Source organism: Salmo salar, chromosome 23 (assembly GCF_965601325.2).
Source record: "Salmo salar chromosome 23, fSalSal1, whole genome shotgun sequence".
NCBI lineage: Eukaryota > Metazoa > Chordata > Actinopteri > Salmoniformes > Salmonidae > Salmo > Salmo salar.
In genome coordinates, this window is record NC_138313.1 from 39,946,967 (window position 1) to 39,967,432 (window position 20,466).

The 20,466-nt window shown below is 43.3% G+C and overlaps 2 protein-coding genes across 2 annotated transcripts; both read right to left on the reverse strand.

Annotated features, from left to right (window-relative positions):
* Positions 1-3,471: 3,471 nt before the first annotated feature.
* On the reverse strand, positions 3,472-6,059 carry LOC145863015 (zona pellucida sperm-binding protein 3-like). The gene is made up of 8 exons (XM_082968112.1): positions 5,446-6,059; positions 5,240-5,358; positions 5,033-5,136; positions 4,591-4,768; positions 4,289-4,406; positions 4,006-4,088; positions 3,853-3,932; positions 3,472-3,605 (listed from the first exon to the last, which is right to left on the reverse strand). Exons 1-8 carry the CDS (start codon positions 5,962-5,964, stop codon positions 3,541-3,543), a joined length of 1,266 nt encoding a protein of 421 aa, XP_082824238.1. The 5' UTR covers positions 5,965-6,059; the 3' UTR covers positions 3,472-3,540.
* A 10,218-nt stretch (positions 6,060-16,277) lies between these two features.
* Positions 16,278-18,836, reverse strand: LOC123729829 (zona pellucida sperm-binding protein 3-like). Its single transcript, XM_082968113.1, has 8 exons — positions 18,252-18,836; positions 18,046-18,164; positions 17,839-17,942; positions 17,397-17,574; positions 17,095-17,212; positions 16,812-16,894; positions 16,659-16,738; positions 16,278-16,411 (listed from the first exon to the last, which is right to left on the reverse strand). Exons 1-8 carry the CDS (start codon positions 18,768-18,770, stop codon positions 16,347-16,349), a joined length of 1,266 nt encoding a protein of 421 aa, XP_082824239.1. The 5' UTR covers positions 18,771-18,836; the 3' UTR covers positions 16,278-16,346.
* Positions 18,837-20,466: the final 1,630 nt, after the last annotated feature.

Here is a 20,466-nt window from a genome sequence, read left to right on the forward strand (position 1 = left end):
CGGACCTCTAGCAGTCTCTATGGGGGTACCACAGGGTTCAATTCTCGGGCCGACTATTTTCTCTGTATATATATATCAACGATTTCGCTCTTGCTGCGGGTGATTCCCTGATCCACTTCTACGCAGACGACACCATTCTGTATACATCTGGCCCTTCTTTGGACACTGTGTTAACCTGTTGGGGATAGGGGGCAGTATTTGCACGGCTGGATAAAAAACGTACCCGATTTAATCTGGTTACTACACCTGCCCAGTAACTAGAATATGCATATAATTATTGGCTTTGGATAGAAAACACCCTAAAGTTTCTAAAACTGTTTGAATGGTGTCTGTGAGTATAACAGAACTCCTATGGCAGACCAAAACCTGAGAAGATTTAAAGCAGGAAGTGGCCTGTCTGAGAAGTAGTGTTTCATCTTGGCCCTTTTTATTGAAGACTCAGGATCTGTGCAATAACGTGACACTTCCTACGTCTTCCATAGGGTCTCAGAGCCCGGGAAAACGTTGAACGATATCGAGGCAGGCTCTGGCTGAAACACTTTATCGCTTTTGGCAAGTGGCCACTCAGAGTACTATGGGCTTAGGCGCGTGCCCGCTTCGACCGAATGGTTTCTTTTCCTTTGTCTGTTTATCTAAACGCAGATTCCCGGTCGGAATATTATCGCTTTTTTATGAGAAAAATGGTATAAAAATTGATTTTAAACAGCGGTTGACATGCTTCGAAGTACGGTAATGGAATATTTAGAATTCTTTTGTCACGAATTGCGCCATGCTCATCACCCTTATTTAGCCTTTAGGATAGTGTCTAGAACGCACAAACAAAACGCCGCTGTTTGGATATAATGATGGATTATTTTGGACCAAACCAACATTTGTTATTGAAGTAGAAGTCCTGGGAGTGCATTCTGACGAAGACAACAAAGGTAAGAACATTTTTCTTATAGTAAATCTGACTTTGATGAGTGCTAAACCTGCTGGGTGTCTAAATAGCTAGCCCTGTGATGCCGGGCTATCTACTGAGAATATTGCAAAATGTGCTTTCACCGAAAAGCTATTTTAAAATCGGACATATCGAGTGCATAGAGGAGTTCTGTATCTATAATTCTTAAAATAATTGTTATGCTTTTTGTGAACGTTTATCGTGAGTAATTTAGTAAATTCACAGGCAGTGTTCGGTGGGAATGCTAGTCACATGCTAATGTAAAAAGCTGTTTTTTGATATAAATATGAACTTGATTGAAGAAAACATGCATGTATTGTATAACATAATGTCCTAGGGTTGTCATCTGATGAAGATCATCAAAGGTTAGTGCTACATTTAGCTGTGGTTTGGGTTTATGTGACATTATATGCTAGCTTGAAAAATGGGTGTCTGATTATTTCTGGCTGGGTAGTCTGCTGACAATCTAATGTTTTGCTTTCGTTTTAAAGCCTTTTTGAAATCAGACAGTGTGGTTAGATTAACGAGAGTCTTATCTTTAAAATGGTGTAAAATAGTCATATTTTTGAAAAATTGAAGTAATAGCATATCTAAGGATTTGAATAACGCGCCATAGGATTCAACTGGCTGTTGAGTAGGTGGGCGTCCCACCTAGCCCATAGAGGTTAAATCTAACACACAGTTCCTGAACTAAAAGTGTTGACTACTTTTCCATTAGTCAGGAATACACCCTGCAACTAAACAAGACTAATGAAATGGTTTGGTAGAGACTAGTCATTTTATTACTATTGGTTGTGACAACCTAAAATATCATTTTGAAGTCCATTGATTCACATTTTAATGGGCTGGATATAGTACATTGGAATAGACCACTTCCCCCCCAGGAAGTTCATGGGAAATTATATATCAGATGGTTCCTATGAGTGGTAGCCCCACCAGCACTGTATTTTAATTGTTTTATCAATATTTAAGTCATGAGACAGGGCAATTTCAAACCCTGAAATGTGTACCTTTGCCTCACTGCTGAAGTTGACTGGTTAAAAGGAACACTCCACCCAAAACTTCAGGTATTCAATTCATCAGTCCATTGTTGATATAAACTCAGCAAATAAAGAAACGTCCTCTCACCGTCAACTGCGTTTATTTTCTGCAAACTTAACGTGTAAATATTTGTTTGAACATAAGATTCAACAACTGAGGCAAAGGGAACAAGTTCCACAGACATGTGACTAACAGAAATGGAATAATGTGTCCCAGAACAAAGGGGGGGGGGGTCAAAATCAAAAGTAACAGTCAGTATCTGGTGTGGCCACCAGCTACAATATACTGCAACCCACCAGCTACATTAAGTACTGCAGTGCATCTCCTCATGGAGTGCACCAGATTTGCCAGTTGTTGCTGTGAGATGTTAGTCCACTCTTCCACTAGGGCACGTGCAAGTTCCCGGACTTTTCTGGGGGGGGGGGGGGTGGAAATGGCTCTAGCCCTCATCCGATTCAACAGGTCATGTCAGGATGAGCACAACAGGAGGATGTCTGCCCTGTAACGCACAAGCTCAGTCCGATGATGTTGTGACACCGCCCCAGACCATGACGGACCCTCCACCTCAATTCCGTCCCAGAGTACAGGACCCGGTGTAATGCTCATGCCTTCGACGATAAACGAGAAGCCGACCATCCCCCCGGTGAGACAAAACCGCGACTCCTCCGTGAAGAGCACTTTTTGCCAGTCCTGTCTGGTCCAGCGACCGTGGGTTTGTGCCCATAGGCAATGTTGTTGCCGGTGATGACCTGCCTTACAACAGGCCTACAAGCCCTCAGTCCAGCCTATTGCTGACAGTCTGAGCACTGAGAGGGATTGTGCGTTCCTGGTGTAACTCAGGCAGTTGTTGCCATCCTGTACCGGTCCCGCAGGTGTGATTTTCAGATGTACCGATCGTGTGCAGGTGTTGTTACACATGATCTGCCACTGTGAGGACGATCAGCTGGCCGTCCTGTAGCAGGCGTCTCACAGTAAGGACATTGCAATTAATTGCCCTGGCCACATCTGCAGTCTTCACACCTCCTTGCAGGCACATTCACACAGATGAGTAGGGACCCTGGGCATCTTTCTTTTGGTGTTTTTCCAGAGTCAGTAGAAAGGCCTCTTTAGTTATCATAACTGTCACCTTAATTGCCCTTGTCTGTAAGCTGTTACTGTCTTAACCGTTCCACAGGTGCATGTTCATTAATTGTTTAAGCATTTCACTGTAAGGTCTACACCTGTTGTATTCGGCACATGTGACTAATAAAATTTGACAATGAAGATCTGTGAAGTTATTCAGATTTAAGAATCATCTTTGAAAGACAGGGTACTGAAAAAGGGGCGTTTCTTTTTTTGCTGAGTTTTGTACCAAAACATTATGTCAGCAATCAAGTTATATCTTAACTTTCAAGATACAGAATCAGGGAGTTGAGGAACTTCATTTTAGACCTGGGCATTACAAAAGCTCATGCTAGTCAATGAACAAAATACACAAGACAAAAACCTTAATCTAGATATTTTTTTATCATCCAGAATGCATTTGGGCAGGAAAGTCAGTCCAGTTGAGAGTTACACCATCAGTCAAGAAGCTTTTCCTTTATGTTGAGAGGACCAACAGAAATGTCCTGCTCCCACTGGAAACCTAAGAGCAGAAGACCATGTCTATATAGGGAGAACTCAGAATCAAACTTCACAAAAGCATTGTTTCTCAGGCAATTCCTGGGTGACTCAGTGGGTGCACTTTTTTGTTCCAGCCAAGCACTGACCACCAATTTAGCCAAAGGTTTAGGTGAATCAAGTACCTAGCTATTGGAGTAGGACAAAAATGTGCACCCCAGGGAGGCATCCAGGAATGGATTGAGCAACACTGGACTGAAGTGCACATGTACCTGGAGCCGGTTCCCTTCTCATGCCACAGTCTGTGTCACAACAGCCACACACCTGGTCTTTCTTACTGGCCTCGCTCCATCTATTGAAAAGAGAGTGTTGCATATAGTACGTACAAGCAAAGTGCACACCCTGCCATATATACCCAGACTTACCCATTCGAGAAGGAACAAGCCTTGTTCTCATGATCAATTGGGGCTGAAGCTGTTGTGGCTTTCAGGAGGCAGGTAATGTATAGCTGTTGAAGTCGCAGCATTGGTACCACATAAGAATTAGTAGATTTGACACCAATTTAAAGCAACGTCATGTTGGGTCCAACACAAGCCATATTGGGCATACTCTACTTAATTTATGATTGAAGCTCAACAAACCTGCCAATTCTATACATTTGGACATTCCGAAGCTAATTTGCACTAGATCTCAGGATTAACTACTCACTGAGCCAGTGTTCACAACATGAAACCTAAAGGCTTCTATCTGGAACTGGAGCGTGTCATCCATGGTGCGAGGTCTGAACTGGGACCTGGAGCCTGTCAGCTTGGTGTCGACCAGACAACTGAAGGCCACAAACAAAAAAAATTAGGCTACCTACACTGCTGAAACTCTGGAGGGATGCCATTCAAGATGGCTGTTGATCTGAAGTGTGGGCAGGTGGAGGGAATGGGAAATGCTTTCCTTAGCAGATTAAAGCAAACAATTAGTCCTTGATCTAGATCAAGTACCTTACAAAGGATACTCACCCACGGTTCTCGATGAAGGCATATCTTGGGACAGTGTTGGTGTTTGGGATGACTGTGGCTACACAGTTGTCCACAAAGACTCGGAGGGGCACATGGTAGAACTGGACGACAGAAGCTTCAAAGTTAATATTATCTCCAAGGACGTACTCTTTGCTGGGTCTCTCCAACTGCCAGTTGTCTGCGAAGACAAGGGCACAGTCTAATACTCATTCCAAGTCAGATGTACAGACCCTGCTCTAGTTTATCAGCAGTGTGGCTTTATCATGGCAAATATAACTGCCATCCTTTTGTACTCTGGGGTAGCCACCTCATTCCAATAACTCAGTGGCGGTTACATTTGCCAGTTGGCACTACCATAGTTTACAAACAAGTGCAGAGACAGCACTTAAGTCAGTGCCTGTCAAGAGTAATGCCAATATGGCAAGGACAAGCAGTTACTAACCAGTCATTAGCCTCAGGGAGAAGTAGAGGAGCTCCTCTGCAACCTTAGTGGAGGCATAGGGATTCCAGGTGGGCTTCACTGAGTCACTGCTCACATCATGCTTTCTGTAAAGGAGTCTTTAAATGTGAAACCAACTGGCCAAGGAAGTATATCCAAAGTTGATTGAACTGAAGAAAATAAAACACAATGCAGGTGTAGTCAACTCACCTTTGATAGTGGCACTCAACCCAGACCACCACTTCTCTAGTCCGAACAATGGGGCTGCTGCCCAGGGTGGCTGGTGTATAACGGAGTGTGAAGACATAGACAAGTGAATCTTCAGTCATCTGGAATCAGAGCAGCAAATGGCATTGTAAGAAAATCAATGGTAGTCAACCTAGAAAAGTCATAACGATGCTAATGCTCAATGTTACCGTTAGAGTGCTCCCACATCCGTGCAGCTCAGTGACAAAGATCAGAACTTGAGCGGAAGCATCCTCCCCAGTGACAGCACAGCCTCCCAAGGTAAGATCCTCTGGGTGAATGAGTTGGCCGATACCGAGCAGATCTCGCTTGACTTCCACACGAGCAGCAGTCTCCCCACATTGAACTGCAACGCTACTGGCAGGCACAGGCAGTGGTCTCTGCTCATCAATAGCCAACTGCACCTCTTTGACTGGATCTTCAGGAAATCTCCAGGTCAAAGGCTCATTGAAGGTCTGTTTTGACTGGAGGAAAGGGTTTTGAACTTGCGTCGGTGTCTGGACCCTGGAGGGCCATTGCACAGGCCTTGGTTGAAATCTGGCTGGTTCTTGAGCAGGCCTATACTGTGGAACAAATCTCCCAGGGGCATGTGCCACTTGGCTCTGAGATCTCGCTTCCCGATAAAGCTGCTGAACTGTAGCTGAACAGCCAAAGGTAAGAAGTAGGAGGAATGTAATACAGAATGCCATTATTCTCTAGTTTCTAGTGTCAATTGTACATATTTCTTTGACATTTGCAATAACTACAGTGTCTCTGAACAGCCATTTTGTATCCCTTTGTCTTAGTTTGACTCCACCCCTTGTTTGATTTACCTAATGATGTTCCAGACATGTTACAGAGCTGCAAATATACTACAATCTGAACTGGATGTATCTCAATACTGTCAAGTATCTTCATTTATAATAGGGATGGTCAACTCCAGTCCTCGGGGGCCTGATTGGTGTCACACTTTTGCACCAGCCCCAGCTAACACACCTGACTCCAATAATCAACTAATCATAATATTTAGTTTAAAATACAATTAGTTTAATCAGCTGTGTTATCTAGGGATGGGGAAGAAGTGTGACATCACTCTGGCCACTGAGGACTGAAGTGGCCCATTCTTGATTTTTTAATGTCCTTGGAACGGTTTCCTGATAGCAATGGCATTTAGCCTTATGAGTTTTTTAATGATGCATCTTCCCCACAATGGCCGAAGATGTAACACATGTTTCCCAAAACAACACGCCGAGAGAATAGTCACTAAGTGCATTGTTGAAGTATGTGTCAATACTGATGGGATCGAAAGAAAGTGAAAACTTTCTCCATTCAAAATTTGTCTTAACATTTGAATTGACGGATCAATTCCTAGAGAGATTATACCACCTTATGGCTGCAAATATTGAGGCAGGTTATTCTAATGCTTACCAAATAAAAATGCATTAAACCACTAATTTGCCCCATTGCGCCCGTTCGGCTACACATCATGAAATATATTGAGGCAAATTACAGGCAGTCTACAATTAGCAAAATAGAATATGAAATGTATTTCAATATGATTGAAATAGGCCCACTCTTTATTTTAATGGTTGCTGTTTTCATTTGAAAAATATTTTTATGTCATGTTTGTATCAATTGCAAAGACACAGGCAACTTTATTTTGTAGTCAACTTTGTTCTGAAGTTATCTGCAGTCATAGAGATAGAATCACATGGTTTATCTTATGTTTAGCGGAGATCTTCTGTGTAGAAAGTGACACGGGAGGGCAAAAAAGAATGTAAGGATGCACTTAGCTGTTCTGAGGCAAGCATTCGTTTACGAGTGTTATCAAGTGCACCTTAATTAATAATGATTGTTTTGGGAAACAGCTCATAGATTTAACTATGCTCCTACAAAGGTTCTAACAACGCACTTTGCCTTAAGATGCTTTTGGGAAACTAGGCACAGGGATCTCCAACCCTGTTCTTGGAGCGCTACCCTACCCTCCTGTTGGTTTTCAATCCAACCCCAGTTGTAACTAACTTGAATAAATGTACCAACCAGCTAATTATTAGAATCAATTGTGCTACATTAGGGCTGGAGCCACAACCTACAGGACGGTCGCACTCCAGGAACAGAGTTGGAGACATTGGCGGATTGGCCTTCTGGAAATTCTGGCATATGCCAGAAGGGCCGGATCACCTTTTATTGGGGTGGATCGGTAAAAAAATAAAAATAATAATATATGCACACGACATGACCAAAAGTGTGTGGACACCTACTTGTTAAACATCTCATTCCAAAATCATGGGCATTAATATGGAGTTGGTCCCCCTTTGCTTCTACTCTTCTGGGAAGGCTTTCAAATCGATGTTGGAACACTGCTGGAGACTTGCTTCCATTCAGCCACAAGAGCATTAGTGAGGTCGGCACTGATGTTGGCCAATTAGGCCTGGCTCGTAGTTGGCGTTCCAATTCATCGTAAAGGTGTTCGATGGATTTGAGGTCAGGGCTCTGTGCAGGCCAGTCAAGTTCTTCCACACTGATCTCAACAAACCATTTTTGTACAGACCTTGCTTTGTGCATGGGGGCATTGTCATGCTAAAACAGGAAAAGTCCTTGCCCAAACTGTTGCCACAAAGTTGAAAGCACAGAATCGTCTAGAATGTCATCGTATGCTGTAGCGTTAAGATTTCCCTTCACTGGAAGTAAGGGGCCTAGCCTGAACCATGAAAAACAGCCCCAGAACATTATTCCTCCCCCACCAAACTTTACAATTGGCACTATGCACTAGGCAGGTAGCATTGTCCTGGCATCCGCCAAACCCAGATCAGTCCGTCAGACTGCTAGATGGTGAAGCTTGATTCATCACGCCATAGAACGCATTTCCACTGCTCAAGAGTCCAATGGCGGCAAGCTTTACACCACTCCAGCCGACGCTTGGATTTGCGCAGGGTGATCTTAGGCTTGTCTGCGGCTGCTCGGCCATGGAAACCCATTTCATGAAGCTCCCGCCGAATAGTTGTTGTGCTGAAGTTGCTTCCAGAGGCAGTTTGGAACTTGGTAGTGAGTGTTGCAGCCGAGGACAGACAATTTTTACGCGCTTCAGCACTCAGTGGTCCCGTTCTGTGAGCTTGTGTGGCCTACCACTTCACGGCTGAGCCGTTGTTACTCCTTGACGTTTCCACTTCACAATAACAGCACTTACAGTTGACCGGGGAAGCTCTAGATTTGCAGAAATTTAACGAACTGACTTGTTGGAAAGGTGGCATCCTATGACGGTGCCACGTTAAGTCACTGAGCTATTCAGTAAGGTCATTCTACTGTCAATGTTTGTCTATGGAGATTGCATGGCTGTGTGCTCGATTTTATACACCTGTCGTGGCTGAAATAGCCGAATCCATTCATTTGAAGGGGCATCCACATACTTTTGTATATACAGTTGAAGTCGGAACTTTACATACACCTTAGCCAAATACATTTAATCTCAGTTTTTCACAATTCCTGGCATTTAAATCCTAGTAAAAAAATTCCCTGTCTTAGGTCAGTTAGGATCACCACTCTATTATAAGAATGTGAAATGTCAGAACAAAAGTAGAGAGAATGATTTATTTCAGCTTTTATTTCTTTCATCACATTCCCAGTGGGTCAGAAGCTTACATACGCTCAATTAGTATTTGGTAGCATTTCCTTTCAATTGTTTAACGTGGGTCAAACGTTCCGGGTAGCCTTCCACAAGCTTCCCACAATAAGTTGGGTGAATTTTGGCCCATTCCTCCTGACAGAGCTGGTGTAACTGAGTCAGGTTCTTAGGCCTCCTTGCTCGCAAGCGATTTTTCAGTTCTGCCCACAAATTCTCTATAGGATTGAGGTCAGGGTTTTGTGATGGCCACTCCAATACATTGACTTTGTTGTCCTTAAGCCATTTTGCCACAACTTTGGAAGTATGCTTGGGGTGATTGTACATTTGGAAGACCCATTTGTGACCAAGCTTTAACTTCCTGACTGATGTCTTGAGACGTTGCTTCACTATATCCACATCCTTTTCCTTCCTCGTGATGCCATCTATTTTGTGAAGTGCACCAGTTCCTCTTGCAGCAAAGCACCTCCACAACATGATGCTGCCACCCCCGTGCTTCACGATTGGGATGGTGTTCTTCTGCCTGCATGCCTCCCCTTTTTTCCTCCAAACATAACAATGGTCATTATGGCCAAACACTTCTATTTTTATTTAGTCAGACCAGAGGACAATTCTCCAAAAAGCTCGATCTTTGTCCCCATGTGCAGTTGCAAACTGTAATGTAGCGTTTTTATGGGGTTTTTGGAGCGGTGGCTTCTTCCTTGCTGAGCGGCCTTTTTGCACAAAAGTACATTCATCTCTAGGAGACAGAACGCGTCTCCTTCCTGAGAAGTATGACGGCTGTGTGGTCCCGAGGTTTTTGTACTTGCGTACTATTTTTTGTACAGTTGAACATGGTACCTTCAGGCTTTTGGAAATTGCTCCCAAGGATGAACCAGACTTGCGGAGGTCTACAATTGTTTTTCTGAGGTCTTCGCTGATTTCATTTCATTTTCCCATGATGTCTAGCAAAGAGGCGCCGAGTTTGAAGGTAGGCCTTGAAATACATTCACATATACACCTCCAATTAACGCAAATGATGTCAATTAGCCTATCAGAAGCTTCTAAAGCCATGACATCATTATCTGGAATTTTCCAAGCTGTTTAAAGGCACAGTCAACTTAGTGTATGTAAACTTCTGACCCACTGGAATTTTCCAACCAACCACATGCATCACAAATAACCACAAAACAGCTAAACGCAGCACTAACCTTTGACAATCTTCATCAGATGACACACCTAGGACATCATGTTACACAAAACATGCATTATTTTGTTCGATAAAGTTCATATTTATATATAAAAACAGCATTTTACATCGGCGCGTAACGTTGACTAACTATTTTCCCTCAAATGCATCCGGTGAAACAGCGCTACAATTTACTAAATTACTATTCGAAAACATTTTTAAAATGTAATATTGTCATTCTAAGATTTATAGATGAATATCTCTTGAAAGCACCTGTAATGCCAGATTTAAAAATAACTTTACTGGGTAATCACACTTTGAGATAAAAGGGGATGCGATACTCAGAACAATAGGCTAGCAATACAGGTCAGCGCCATCTTGGAACAATCGCATATCAAATCTAGTCTTGTATACTATTGTCAATAATCCCTTACCTTTGATTATCTTCATCCTTAGGCACTTCCAGGATTCCCAGGTCCACAACAAATGTATTTTCGTTAAAAAAAGTTCATCCTTTATGTTCCAATAGCTTGTTCTTGTTAGCGCGTTCTGAAGGCTGCACCAAAAGTTCCGACGTGCGCAGGGTTACTCTTTCAACAAAATGCATTTTTTTCTTATTTAGGTTCGTTCAAACATGTCAAACGTTGTATAACATAAATCTTTAGGGCCTTTTTCAACCAGAGCTCCAATAAGATTCAAGGGGGACGATTGCATGGTCTTTATAAACGTTTCGAAAGGGGAGGGTAGCCAGGGGCGCCGGCATCATAATGGTGATGGCCCTCCTCATGTGACCACGTTCCACAGCGTGTCATTCAGTCAGTTTTCACAGTAGGAGACTCAAATCACTTTGTAAAGACTGGGGACATCTAGTGGAAGTCAATGAACCATTGCTCACGGTGTGATTTATAGGCAACGAGATGAAGTTGAGTCCGCAATTCAAAATTCCACTTCCTGTTTTGATCTGTCTCGGGGTTTTGACTGCCATATGAGTTCAGTTATACTCACAGACACCATTCAAACAGTTTTAGAAACTTCAGGGTGTTTTCTATCCACAAGTATTAATTACATGCATATCCTAGCTTCTGAGTTTGAGTAGTAGGCCGTTTAAAATGGGCACGATTTTTTTTCAAAAAGCGCTGTAGCGCCCCCTATCTTAGGCGACCGTCAAGAGGTTAATGACTCCAACCTAAGTGTATGTAAACTTCTGACTTCAACTGTATAGTGCATGTGTTCATCTTATCATATTTCTTCAATGCGAAATCAGTGTCTTGTTTTCAACGAAACTGTCCCTGTTTGCAAATAATTAAATGTGAGACATCATTTGGAACCAAAAGTTGCACTATACTTGCCCTATAGCTTAAGAAGTCATTAGATTGGCTTTTATGACACATAGGTAAGGCAATAGCCATCTACTAGACATTTATACAGTTCTTTTAATTAAACACAAGTCATCATGTAGGCCTACTAAAAGAAAACATTGACTGCATCAATGCTAAATAATCCAAATGAATCTGTTAAAGGGGAAGTTGGGGGCTGTTTGTGTATTTTAATTGTTTTATCAATGTTTAGGCTATTTGCTTCACTTAAAAAAAAAAAAATGTAAATCTCATTGTTTCTTCAGCCAGTGAGGCTACTAGGGTTTCTGAACTGTAGCAAAGAGGAAGAGCCACGTATCTGCCCTCTCATGGGCTTGTGGTCGCATCTGATCTCACCTCCTGCCTGCCGTCCATATTTGAGGAGTTGCATTTCCATTGTTAGAACAGTCATTTGACTTGTCAATATATAAAATCATATTTGACTGAATTAACTAGGGATTCTTGTGTAGGTTTACATGACATATCCACCACCATTGGAGGCTGGAAAGTCCTACCGAAATTGTAATTCACTTATCAGAGGGCCTGTCAAATGAACCACAATGCTGGAAATCTGTCTGCATCCACAGAAACTAATCCCATCGCTCTATGACAAACACAGATGGTGTTATATCAAATTCAATAGAAGAAAAAAGAGAGAGAGGAAGAGAGACTGACACAGATGTACTGCCATTCCTTAATGTTTTGGCTGTATATGTAGCCTAATATTAAACACAGATATGTGGGCAAGGGGAAACACATGCACTATAATGTATTGTATAACATAATGTCCTAGGGTTGTCATCTGATGAAGATCATCAAAGGTTAGTGCTGCATTATGCTAGCTTGAAAAATGGGTGTCTGATTATTTCTGGCCGGGTACTCTGCTGACATAATCTAATGTTTTGCTTTCGCTGTAAAGCCTTTTTGAAATAGGACAGTGTGGTTAGATAAAGGAGAGTCTTGTCTTTAAAATGCTGTAAAATAGTCATATGTTTGAAAAATTGAAGTTTTTGTATTTTTGAGGAATTTGTAATTCGCGCCACGCCTATCATTGGATATTGGAGCAGGTGTTCCGCTAGCGGAACGTCTAGATGTAAGAGGTTAATAAACAGATCACTGATCATTTCAAATCCCACCGTACCTTCTCCGCTGTGCAATCCGGTTTCCGAGCTGGTCATGGGTGCACCTCAGCCACGCTCAAGGTACTAAACGATATCATAACCGCCATCGATAAAAGACAGTACTGTGCAGCCGTCTTCATCGACCTGGCCAAGGCTTTCGACTCTGTCAATCACCACATTCTTATCGGCAGACTCAATAGCCTTGGTTTCTCAAATGACTGCCTCGCCTGGTTCACCAACTACTTCGCAGACAGAGTTCAGTGTGTCAAATGAGAGGGCCTGTTGTCCGGACCTCTAGCAGTCTCTATGGGGGTACCACAGGGTTCAATTCTCGGGCCGACTATTTTCTCTGTATATATATATATCAACGATTTCGCTCTTGCTGCGGGTGATTCCCTGATCCACTTCTACGCAGACGACACCATTCTGTATACATCTGGCCCTTCTTTGGACACTGTGTTAACCTGTTGGGGATAGGGGGCAGTATTTGCACGGCTGGATAAAAAACGTACCCGATTTAATCTGGTTACTACACCTGCCCAGTAACTAGAATATGCATATAATTATTGGCTTTGGATAGAAAACACCCTAAAGTTTCTAAAACTGTTTGAATGGTGTCTGTGAGTATAACAGAACTCCTATGGCAGACCAAAACCTGAGAAGATTTAAAGCAGGAAGTGGCCTGTCTGAGAAGTAGTGTTTCATCTTGGCCCTTTTTATTGAAGACTCAGGATCTGTGCAATAACGTGACACTTCCTACGTCTTCCATAGGGTCTCAGAGCCCGGGAAAACGTTGAACGATATCGAGGCAGGCTCTGGCTGAAACACTTTATCGCTTTTGGCAAGTGGCCACTCAGAGTACTATGGGCTTAGGCGCGTGCCCGCTTCGACCGAATGGTTTCTTTTCCTTTGTCTGTTTATCTAAACGCAGATTCCCGGTCGGAATATTATCGCTTTTTTATGAGAAAAATGGTATAAAAATTGATTTTAAACAGCGGTTGACATGCTTCGAAGTACGGTAATGGAATATTTAGAATTCTTTTGTCACGAATTGCGCCATGCTCATCACCCTTATTTAGCCTTTAGGATAGTGTCTAGAACGCACAAACAAAACGCCGCTGTTTGGATATAATGATGGATTATTTTGGACCAAACCAACATTTGTTATTGAAGTAGAAGTCCTGGGAGTGCATTCTGACGAAGACAACAAAGGTAAGAACATTTTTCTTATAGTAAATCTGACTTTGATGAGTGCTAAACCTGCTGGGTGTCTAAATAGCTAGCCCTGTGATGCCGGGCTATCTACTGAGAATATTGCAAAATGTGCTTTCACCGAAAAGCTATTTTAAAATCGGACATATCGAGTGCATAGAGGAGTTCTGTATCTATAATTCTTAAAATAATTGTTATGCTTTTTGTGAACGTTTATCGTGAGTAATTTAGTAAATTCACAGGCAGTGTTCGGTGGGAATGCTAGTCACATGCTAATGTAAAAAGCTGTTTTTTGATATAAATATGAACTTGATTGAAGAAAACATGCATGTATTGTATAACATAATGTCCTAGGGTTGTCATCTGATGAAGATCATCAAAGGTTAGTGCTACATTTAGCTGTGGTTTGGGTTTATGTGACATTATATGCTAGCTTGAAAAATGGGTGTCTGATTATTTCTGGCTGGGTAGTCTGCTGACAATCTAATGTTTTGCTTTCGTTTTAAAGCCTTTTTGAAATCGGACAGTGTGGTTAGATTAACGAGAGTCTTATCTTTAAAATGGTGTAAAATAGTCATATTTTTGAAAAATTGAAGTAATAGCATATCTAAGGATTTGAATAACGCGCCATAGGATTCAACTGGCTGTTGAGTAGGTGGGCGTCCCACCTAGCCCATAGAGGTTAAATCTAACACACAGTTCCTGAACTAAAAGTGTTGACTACTTTTCCATTAGTCAGGAATACACCCTGCAACTAAACAAGACTAATGAAATGGTTTGGTAGAGACTAGTCATTTTATTACTATTGGTTGTGACAACCTAAAATATCATTTTGAAGTCCATTGATTCACATTTTAATGGGCTGGATATAGTACATTGGAATAGACCACTTCCCCCCCAGGAAGTTCATGGGAAATTATATATCAGATGGTTCCTATGAGTGGTAGCCCCACCAGCACTGTATTTTAATTGTTTTATCAATATTTAAGTCATGAGACAGGGCAATTTCAAACCCTGAAATGTGTACCTTTGCCTCACTGCTGAAGTTGACTGGTTAAAAGGAACACTCCACCCAAAACTTCAGGTATTCAATTCATCAGTCCATTGTTGATATAAACTCAGCAAATAAAGAAACGTCCTCTCACCGTCAACTGCGTTTATTTTCTGCAAACTTAACGTGTAAATATTTGTTTGAACATAAGATTCAACAACTGAGGCAAAGGGAACAAGTTCCACAGACATGTGACTAACAGAAATGGAATAATGTGTCCCAGAACAAAGGGGGGGGGGGTCAAAATCAAAAGTAACAGTCAGTATCTGGTGTGGCCACCAGCTACAATATACTGCAACCCACCAGCTACATTAAGTACTGCAGTGCATCTCCTCATGGAGTGCACCAGATTTGCCAGTTGTTGCTGTGAGATGTTAGTCCACTCTTCCACTAGGGCACGTGCAAGTTCCCGGACTTTTCTGGGGGGGGGGGGGGTGGAAATGGCTCTAGCCCTCATCCGATTCAACAGGTCATGTCAGGATGAGCACAACAGGAGGATGTCTGCCCTGTAACGCACAAGCTCAGTCCGATGATGTTGTGACACCGCCCCAGACCATGACGGACCCTCCACCTCAATTCCGTCCCAGAGTACAGGACCCGGTGTAATGCTCATGCCTTCGACGATAAACGAGAAGCCGACCATCCCCCCGGTGAGACAAAACCGCGACTCCTCCGTGAAGAGCACTTTTTGCCAGTCCTGTCTGGTCCAGCGACCGTGGGTTTGTGCCCATAGGCAATGTTGTTGCCGGTGATGACCTGCCTTACAACAGGCCTACAAGCCCTCAGTCCAGCCTATTGCTGACAGTCTGAGCACTGAGAGGGATTGTGCGTTCCTGGTGTAACTCAGGCAGTTGTTGCCATCCTGTACCGGTCCCGCAGGTGTGATTTTCAGATGTACCGATCGTGTGCAGGTGTTGTTACACATGATCTGCCACTGTGAGGACGATCAGCTGGCCGTCCTGTAGCAGGCGTCTCACAGTAAGGACATTGCAATTAATTGCCCTGGCCACATCTGCAGTCTTCACACCTCCTTGCAGGCACATTCACACAGATGAGTAGGGACCCTGGGCATCTTTCTTTTGGTGTTTTTCCAGAGTCAGTAGAAAGGCCTCTTTAGTTATCATAACTGTCACCTTAATTGCCCTTGTCTGTAAGCTGTTACTGTCTTAACCGTTCCACAGGTGCATGTTCATTAATTGTTTAAGCATTTCACTGTAAGGTCTACACCTGTTGTATTCGGCACATGTGACTAATAAAATTTGACAATGAAGATCTGTGAAGTTATTCAGATTTAAGAATCATCTTTGAAAGACAGGGTACTGAAAAAGGGGCGTTTCTTTTTTTGCTGAGTTTTGTACCAAAACATTATGTCAGCAATCAAGTTATATCTTAACTTTCAAGATACAGAATCAGGGAGTTGAGGAACTTCATTTTAGACCTGGGCATTACAAAAGCTCATGCTAGTCAATGAACAAAATACACAAGACAAAAACCTTAATCTAGATATTTTTTTATCATCCAGAATGCATTTGGGCAGGAAAGTCAGTCCAGTTGAGAGTTACACCATCAGTCAAGAAGCTTTTCCTTTATGTTGAGAGGACCAACAGAAATGTCCTGCTCCCACTGGAAACCTAAGAGCAGAAGACCATGTCTATATAGGGAGAACTCAGAATCAAACTTCACAAAAGCATTGTTTCTCAGGCAATTCCTGGGTGACTCAGTGGGTGCACTTTTTTGTTCCAGCCAAGCACTGACCACCAATTTAGCCAAAGGTTTAGGTGAATCAAGTACCTAGCTATTGGAGTAGGACAAAAATGTGCACCCCAGGGAGGCATCCAGGAATGGATTGAGCAACACTGGACTGAAGTGCACATGTACCTGGAGCCGGTTCCCTTCTCATGCCACAGTCTGTGTCACAACAGCCACACACCTGGTCTTTCTTACTGGCCTCGCTCCATCTATTGAAAAGAGAGTGTTGCATATAGTACGTACAAGCAAAGTGCACACTCTGCCATATATACCCAGACTTACCCATTCGAGAAGGAACAAGCCTTGTTCTCATGATCAATTGGGGCTGAAGCTGTTGTGGCTTTCAGGAGGCAGGTAATGTATAGCTGTTGAAGTCGCAGCATTGGTACCACATAAGAATTAGTAGATTTGACACCAATTTAAAGCAACGTCATGTTGGGTCCAACACAAGCCATATTGGGCATACTCTACTTAATTTATGATTGAAGCTCAACAAACCTGCCAATTCTATACATTTGGACATTCCGAAGCTAATTTGCACTAGATCTCAGGATTAACTACTCACTGAGCCAGTGTTCACAACATGAAACCTAAAGGCTTCTATCTGGAACTGGAGCGTGTCATCCATGGTGCGAGGTCTGAACTGGGACCTGGAGCCTGTCAGCTTGGTGTCGACCAGACAACTGAAGGCCACAAACAAAAAAAATTAGGCTACCTACACTGCTGAAACTCTGGAGGGATGCCATTCAAGATGGCTGTTGATCTGAAGTGTGGGCAGGTGGAGGGAATGGGAAATGCTTTCCTTAGCAGATTAAAGCAAACAATTAGTCCTTGATCTAGATCAAGTACCTTACAAAGGATACTCACCCACGGTTCTCGATGAAGGCATATCTTGGGACAGTGTTGGTGTTTGGGATGACTGTGGCTACACAGTTGTCCACAAAGACTCGGAGGGGCACATGGTAGAACTGGACGACAGAAGCTTCAAAGTTAATATTATCTCCAAGGACGTACTCTTTGCTGGCTCTCTCCAACTGCCAGTTGTCTGCGAAGACAAGGGCACAGTCTAATACTCATTCCAAGTCAGATGTACAGACCCTGCTCTAGTTTATCAGCAGTGTGGCTTTATCATGGCAAATATAACTGCCATCCTTTTGTACTCTGGGGTAGCCACCTCATTCCAATAACTCAGTGGCGGTTACATTTGCCAGTTGGCACTACCATAGTTTACAAACAAGTGCAGAGACAGCACTTAAGTCAGTGCCTGTCAAGAGTAATGCCAATATGGCAAGGACAAGCAGTTACTAACCAGTCATTAGCCTCAGGGAGAAGTAGAGGAGCTCCTCTGCAACCTTAGTGGAGGCATAGGGATTCCAGGTGGGCTTCACTGAGTCACTGCTCACATCATGCTTTCTGTAAAGGAGTCTTTAAATGTGAAACCAACTGGCCAAGGAAGTATATCCAAAGTTGATTGAACTGAAGAAAATAAAACACAATGCAGGTGTAGTCAACTCACCTTTGATAGTGGCACTCAACCCAGACCACCACTTCTCTAGTCCGAACAATGGGGCTGCTGCCCAGGGTGGCTGGTGTATAACGGAGTGTGAAGACATAGACAAGTGAATCTTCAGTCATCTGGAATCAGAGCAGCAAATGGCATTGTAAGAAAATCAATGGTAGTCAACCTAGAAAAGTCATAACGATGCTAATGCTCAATGTTACCGTTAGAGTGCTCCCACATCCGTGCAGCTCAGTGACAAAGATCAGAACTTGAGCGGAAGCATCCTCCCCAGTGACAGCACAGCCTCCCAAGGTAAGATCCTCTGGGTGAATGAGTTGGCCGATACCGAGCAGATCTCGCTTGACTTCCACACGAGCAGCAGTCTCCCCACATTGAACTGCAACGCTACTGGCAGGCACAGGCAGTGGTCTCTGCTCATCAATAGCCAACTGCACCTCTTTGACTGGATCTTCAGGAAATCTCCAGGTCAAAGGCTCATTGAAGGTCTGCTTTGACTGGAGGAAAGGGTTTTGAACTTGCGTCGGTGTCTGGACCCTGGAGGGCCATTGCACAGGCCTTGGTTGAAATCTGGCTGGTTCTTGAGCAGGCCTATACTGTGGAACAAATCTCCCAGGGGCATGTGCCACTTGGCTCTGAGATCTCGCTTCCCGATAAAGCTGCTGAACTGTAGCTGAACAGCCAAAGGTAAGAAGTAGGAGGAATGTAATACAGAATTCCATTATTCTCTAGTTTCTAGTGTCAATTGTACATATTTCTTTGACATTTGCAATAACTACAGTGTCTCTGAACAGCCATTTTGTATCCCTTTGTCTTAGTTTGACTCCACCCCTTGTTTGATTTACCTAATGATGTTCCAGACATGTTACACAGCTGCAAATATACTACAATCTGAACTGGATGTATCTCAATACTGTCAAGTATCTTCATTTATAATAGGGATGGTCAACTCCAGTCCTCGGGGGCCTGATTGGTGTCACACTTTTGCACCAGCCCCAGCTAACACACCTGACTCCAATAATCAACTAATCATAATATTTAGTTTAAAATACAATTAGTTTAATCAGCTGTGTTATCTAGGGATGGGGAAGAAGTGTGACATCACTCTGGCCACTGAGGACTGAAGTGGCCCATTCTTGATTTATAATGTCCTTGGAACGGTTTCCTGATAGCAATGGCATTTAGCCTTATCAAATTTATTTTTTCAAATCAATCAATCAATCAATCAATCAATCAATCAAATTTATTTTTATATAGCCCTTCGTACATCAGCTGATATCTCAAAGTGCTGTACAGAAACCCAGCCTAAAACCCCAAACAGCAAGCAAAGCATGTGAAAGAAGCACGGTGGCTAGGAAAAACTCCCTTGGAAAAACTCCCTAGAAAGGCCAAAAACCTAGGAAGAAACCTAGAGAGGAACCAGGCTATGAGGGGTGGCCAGTCCTCTTCTGGCTGTGCAGGGTGGATATTATAACAGAACATGGTCAAGATATTAAAATGTTAAAATGTTCGTAAATGACCAGCATGGTCAAATAATAATAATCATAGTAGTTGTCGAGGGTGCAACAAGCACGTCCGGTGTACAGGTCAGGGTTCCATAGCCGCAGGCAAAACAGTTGAAACTGGAGCAGCAGCACGGCCAGGTGGACTGGGGACAGCAAGGAGTCATCATACCAGGTAGTCCTGAGGCAGAAAGAGAGAAAGAGAGAATTAGAGAGAGCATATTTAAATTCACACAGGACACCGGATAAGACAAGAGAAATACTCCAGATGTAACAGACTGACCATAGCCCCCCGACACATAAACTACTGCAGCATAAATACTGGAGGCTGAGACAGGAGGGATCAGAAGACACTGTGGCCCCATCCGATGATACCCCCGGACAGGGCCAAACAGGCAGGATATAACCCCACCCACTTTGCCAAAGCACAACCCCACACCACTAGAGGGATGTCTCCAACCACCAACTTACCGTCCTAAGACAAGGCCGAGTATAGCCCACAACGATCTCCGCCATGGCACAACCCAAGGGGGGGGGCGCCAACCCAGACAGGAAGACCACGTCAGTGACTCAACCCACTCAAGTGACGCACCCCTCCCATGGACGGCATGGAAGAACACCAGTAAGCCAGTGACTCAGCCCCTGTAAAAGGGTTAGTGGCAGAGAATCCCAGTGGAAAGAGGGGAACCGGCAAGGCAGAGACAGCAAGGGCGGTTCGTTGCTCCAGCCTTTCCGTTCACCTTCACACTCCTGGGCCAGACTATACTTAATCATAGGACCTACTGAAGAGATAAGTCTTCAGTAAAGACTTAAAGGTTGAGACTGAGTCTGCGTCTCTCACATTGGTAGGCAGACCATTCCATAAAAATGAAGCTCTATAGGAGAAAGCCCTACCTCCAGCCGTTTGCTTAGAAAT